At 27.0% G+C, this 6157-nt stretch overlaps 2 protein-coding genes across 2 annotated transcripts in view; one reads left to right on the forward strand and one right to left on the reverse strand.

The window, feature by feature from the left end:
• Nucleotides 1–357: 357 nt before the first annotated feature.
• Sf3b6 (splicing factor 3b subunit 6) lies at nt 358–2669 on the reverse strand. Its single transcript, XM_014428537.3, has 4 exons — nt 2510–2669; nt 1985–2103; nt 1747–1876; nt 358–917 (listed from the first exon to the last, which is right to left on the reverse strand). Exons 1-4 carry the CDS (start codon nt 2534–2536, stop codon nt 822–824), a joined length of 372 nt encoding a protein of 123 aa, XP_014284023.1. The 5' UTR covers nt 2537–2669; the 3' UTR covers nt 358–821.
• A 190-nt stretch (nt 2670–2859) lies between these two features.
• The window catches only part of LOC106685713 (U5 small nuclear ribonucleoprotein 40 kDa protein), a 6896-nt gene continuing 3598 nt past the window's right edge, over nt 2860–6157 (forward strand). The window contains exons 1-4 of the mRNA XM_014428534.3: nt 2860–3017; nt 3091–3220; nt 4335–4508; nt 5807–6015. Of these exons, the coding sequence (XP_014284020.1) occupies nt 2949–3017; nt 3091–3220; nt 4335–4508; nt 5807–6015 (582 nt within the window). The 5' untranslated portion in view covers nt 2860–2948. The remainder of the gene's footprint in view (nt 3018–3090; nt 3221–4334; nt 4509–5806; nt 6016–6157) is intronic.

Genomic DNA, 6157 nt, shown 5'->3' on the forward strand with positions numbered 1-6157 from the left:
ATTAGTGTAAACATACTTGATGTCTTCTACATACAAAATATGACAATATTCTAGGTATAAAAATGTTGAGGCAAAAAAAAAATGAAATTAATCATTTTTTAAGTAACACCTCCGCCTCCCAACAAAGGATACTCCAATATTACACAAGAACAATGAACAAATGTTTTTTTCTTTTTTGTAAGAAAAAATTAAGATAATTTTGTCTTTTCATAGATTTTATTTTCCCTTTGATCCTCAATGAATGTACCCATTTGTCAAGTTCAAATATGCTTAGTTATCATTGGAGGAATGACTGAAACATAAAATTTGTACTAAACAAAAACATTATGATTGAGGAAATAAATGTATTAATGCTAATTCTGAAAACATTAGTTTATTAATGGTTGATCACAATAACAATAAATGATCCATAAACTAATATATTGCATTATCACTTCCCATAAAATATACGAACATGTGTAATATTAATAAAATATAACTTTATATTTAGGTTTTCGTACCTCATACAGTGTGGGACCTTCAATGCCTATAAAGGCAATTAAAATTAACATCTAATTAATCCTATGTTATGCTGGCTGATATAATACAATATTTACATGCATATAAATACTTAATTTTTATCATAATCGGCCTATAATTACTTATTTTATCCTAAAGAGTAGTTTTAAAAAAAGTTGAAAATACAAAATACTAAGACATATTTTAAAAAAAAATACAAAGAGTTCTGAACATGGTTACTTAAAATCTATAAAAAATAAAATGACTTCAAATATTTAATATATACAGCTCTTCTTCAAAAAAGATTGGTGACATTAGAGAAATTATTTTTCTTCAGTATTGATGCCATATTTTGCTTTCATTTTATCCAGTTCATCTTTCTTCTTATCAATATCGACCCTCTTAAAAGCTTTATTAGCCTATAAATAGAACAATCAATGAGAAAAACAAAAAACAGATAAATAATAATAATTATACCTATATATAAATATATATTGAGTAATTCATTATTCCAGGAAATGGGTGGTACTGGTACTGGTGTTAATAAGAAAGCTAGTCTGGAAATGAACCTTGTGGTTCTTTTTCCAATAAATATTACATCAAGATATATGTTGAACATTTTCATTTTTAAATTATAAATTATATGTCTTTTATAAAAAAATATTAGTTACACTTAGAATTCATTTATTTTTTAATCCAATCTTTCAAGAGTAGTAGTTCATAGGCTTTTACCAAGTTAGATTTAAATAATTAAGCTAATATATCTGATATTAGTAACATAATAATAAGGATCATGGCAGTTATTACTTTTAAATATGGTTCTTTGAAGATATAATTACTAATACAACTTATATCTGATATAAATGGCATGATTATACTTTTATGGGATTGTTATCACATACACCAGACTTTAAAGAATGAAGACAAAAATATGACTAAGGACTTTCAAGATACAATAAAGAATATTTATTTAACCTGCTATATAGCATACCAATGCAGTTATCAAATTAAAATAGATGTTACTGCTCTTTCTTTAGGGGTCAAAGAAACAGGTGGGTTCATATATAAAACATGTATGCTAAAGATGAACTAATGTGTTAAAAGCCTTAATGGTTTTTTATTTTGTTTTAAATTATACTACAATACCTAAACCAAATAATATATTATTTTTTAGAGGTACTGTCTTAGTTTAATATTTTATTGATAAATAATCAGCATAAACTACTAAAAAACTATAAAATCATTTACCTGATAATATAAGACCACCAAATAACGATTACACACGTTAAATCCTGAAAGGTGATCACAAGCATTCTTGGCATCAAATATATCCTCATAAACTACAAAAGCAGTGCCCCTTGTTTCTGGAGTGTTCCCTCTAAATGAGAATAAAAAAGTTATATTTAGAAATAGAGCATATAATACTAATCAGAATACAATATAATATTAAATAAATGTAGAATGATACATTAAAAAAATGACATACACTCTGACTTGCCGTATGGCACCATATTTTCCAAATATATCATACATTTCTTCAGCAGTAATTTTGTAAGGAAGATTACGTATATAGAGAACCCTATTGACTTCAGGTGGCAGCCTCACCTTTAAAAAAAAATATCACAATCAAGTAAGTTGAAAATTCATGGTAATATATTTACAATAAATAAGATATAAAATAAAACTACAATATTTTAAAGCTATTTTTTAAATAACAGAACTTTACAAGGTCATTGATATTGATTTAAAAATGAGAAAGAATGCTCTGTATTCATCATAATTCATTAGCAGTAAATACTATTTCCCTTCTACTAATCACAACACAAATTATTAAAATAGTATAAATCTCATTTTGAAGACAAACAATTTAAATTGCTATTCTTCCCTTAATTTTACAGATAAAATTATTTATTGCCAGAACAAATACAAACCAACAATGAACTACACACATTAATTAGTATGTAGTTTTACATTGATTAATATGTTACATCATTAGTAAAAATATACTTACATTAGCTCTTCTTTGCATTAAAGCCATTTTCTATGAGTTACTCTCCAATTAACAACTATGAACCAAACAATTCTGTGAAAACAACAATACACAGTACCTAACCTCAAAGATTAATCAAAAACATAGAGGTAACAACAAACCCCACGCATAGAACAACTTCCATCCGTCAACTTAAGTTGGGCAACGTTTTTAGGAATTCATTTATTAGTTATCTCAAGAAATCAACTGAATTTTAATATAAATTGAATAATATTAAGCAACTCGACTAATTTAGAACTAGAACAGGATCTGTTTAAATTAATAAAAAGAGCTCCGATGATATTGCCAACTTCAGTTCTATGAATTGACTGAACAGATCATTAGTGATCGGTTAATTATACAAGTGCCGGTTTATTATTTACATTTACTAATATTACAGTTCGTTATTGTAATTCACAACATGAAACGCAAAGGAAACGAATTAGTCGCTTATGATAACGAGAGAGCTATTAAACGTCTTCACGAAGATGTAATTATATTCTAATTAATTTAAATTTATTTAAACTATTTATAGTGAGTGATATGAACATATTTTGTTTTAGGGTGTTAAAAGGACAACCAATTTATTAGCCCCTATAATGGTATTAGAAGGACATCAAGGAGATATTTTTGGTTTGAAGTTTCATCCTGATGGAAAATATCTGGCTTCAACTGGGTTTGATAGACAGATATGTATGTAACCTTTTATGTCAGTATCTTGTATTTTATATGCAGGTCAAAGTTAAGGCCTATTGAAATGTATAATTATTCCAATTATCCTATATGAATATTTGAGCCCCTAAAGTTTTACTGAAAATGTTCAATTTGGTCATTAGTATAAGTATATATCACTCTGATCTCGATTTTCACTTTTAATTCTGTATAACTCTAAGCAACAATAGTGGTAAAGAACCGCTTTGACAAATTTACATGTTACTGTGTTACTTATTCTCAAGAGATTGATTAATACCCATTGTTTCCTCGACCTATTCTAATTCTTGAAGTCTTTAACACTTTTATGAAAAGGGAATATGTATCAGGCTAGATAACATGTTGAAATTCACATAATTTGAAAAATGTTACTTGGTAATATTAATATTTCATTTAATTATAGTTTGCACGTGTCACACCAAATGGTAGATGGGTGGTTACTCACTTTTACACAATGTTATACTGTTTTAGGTTTGATATTACTTGTTTAATTGGATCACAGATACTTTCACTCTCCAAACTCACATAAAAAAATACCTTTTCAATTGATATTGAGTATAATTCCAAATATATGAAGCACTTTTTGGTGTCAGATTATAAACAAAAACAATCTTTCACCATTTTCTGATACTGTGTGAGTGAGTACATGCCCAATCCTATGTAGAAGTGACTGTTGAGGTCTAGTACCTTTTATTTAAGTGGAAAAAAAAACTATAAAGTATAGTAATTATAGTAATAATAATAATAATAATAATAATAGTAAGTATAGTAATAAAGTATAGTTTATACTCCCTTGCCACCAAATTGCCAAAACAGGTTATTCTGAAATAGAACGGGGTTGGTTGCTATTCCCTAAGCATTTCTGTAATTATATGATATTTATGAAACAGGAATTTCAACTAATCCTATTCTTCAAGGTAGAAACAATGGTCTGTATGTAGATATTTGAAATTTAATAAGTAAATTATCTTTTTGACTTGGTGATAATTTTCTGAGTAAAATTCAGATTACTTGTATATATTTTTTTCATTATAGCAATGTAAAAATCAGTGTTGTCTTGTAACTCATTATTTTATTTATTTATTTTTAACAACAGTTATTTGGAATGTTTATGGAGAGTGTGAGCATATTTCTACAATGATGGGACATTCTGGAGCTGTCATGGAAATACAGTTTTCTACTGATGGAAACACACTTTTCACATGCAGCACTGATAATACAGTTGCGATGTGGGACTTAATTGCTGGACAAAGGGTTAAAAAGTTAAAAGGTATTATTTATATTTATTTTATTAGTTATCTTGGTGCAATAGTCACTGGGTTATAAATGATGAACTTTAATTTTATCAATGTTGAAATTTAATCTACCCATTTGTATAATATGCACATATATGTGCACATTTTGCCTCTCAGCTATTACCAGATTGTATAGATGCGTGCATTTCACATAAGCATTTATCATCAAAGCGCATATACCCATGCATAACGGACATGATCATGAAAAGATTCTAAGAAGTATTCATGCAAAGCTGAGATGTTTCCTTGGATGAGTCCTTGATGAATTGTAGAAGCAGAATTTCTTGAATGTATGAATTCAATATAATAAAACAAAGAGATCCTGGTTCGGAATAAAATACTACAAGCTATGCGATTCTAGAACAAAATATATACATAATTTTAAAATTTATGTAGAAGAGGAGAAGTGTAAAAAAGGAGTTAGCTAGCACGAAAATTGTTCTAGATATGATGAAAGCAAAAATTAGTGGAAGAAATACTTTTAAAAAAATATACCTAAAATAAATACTCTAAAAAAAAAAAAAAAAACAGTTACACCATGTCCATCATTACCATGAAGATTTACTGGTCAATATTTTCCAATCCCTATAGAAATGACTTCATCAAAAAAACCTCGAAGACACTGTGGAGTTTAGTTATCAGAAAAAAAAGAAAAGATACATAATATCAATGTGATATTTGACCATTTCAAATATTATTATGTTGTGCATAATAATTAGATTTCACACCTCTTATTATTGTTAATGTAGTAAAAATTCTTTATTTACGCAATATTTATTTTTCATATTTTGAAACATTTTCATTTAAATACACTAAAAAAAATTTTGGTGATAAAAATTAATTTTTCACTTTTCTATGTGATGCAAATGGGTTAACGACCTTCATGTTTTTATTTATTTTGAATAAGTCAACGATTAAGTTTGAATAATTCCAAGAGGGAATTATCTTTACTAGTTGTGTAACATATTGCTATTTTGAGGAAAAGTTTTTATAAATTGTTTATTTTAATTTGGTGATGTTACTGCATTTTACATTATTCTCAAATCTAACATTTAATTTTACCTTTGCACACTTTATCATAATTATTATGCTATCACTAAAAATTATCTTAATCCTCTGTCATTATTAATTGGAAAAATATAAAAAATATTTTTTATTGGTACTTATTATTATTACTTTTGGATCAATAAATACTTCGTGATGTATATTACATTTGTTTACTATACATCTATATTTGTTTATAAATATACTATTAATATTATTCAAATATTAGGTCATTCTGGGTTTGTCAATTCTTGTCATCCAACTAGAAGAGGAACACAACTAATAGTAAGTGGCTCAGACGACTGTTCAATTAAAGTATGGGACCCGAGGAAGAAAGGTAAAGCCACAACACTTGTCAACCCTTATCAAGTTCTCACAGTTTCTTTTAATGACACAGCTGAACAAGTATTTTCTTCTGGAATTGATAATGAAATCAAGGTAAATTTTCATTAATTTGAAAAGCTGATTCTATTAAAATTATTTGTGATTAATAAATAATAAGTTTTATACTTATCAAGAGATGTGATAAACATTTTGTGCTGGAAGTAGGCTTTACAATAGCTCAATAAAATAATTATAA

This window comes from Halyomorpha halys, unplaced genomic scaffold (genome assembly GCF_000696795.3).
Source record: "Halyomorpha halys isolate HHAL.00 unplaced genomic scaffold, Hhal_1.1 Scaffold725.1, whole genome shotgun sequence".
In the NCBI taxonomy this organism is placed as follows: Eukaryota; Metazoa; Arthropoda; class Insecta; order Hemiptera; family Pentatomidae; genus Halyomorpha; species Halyomorpha halys.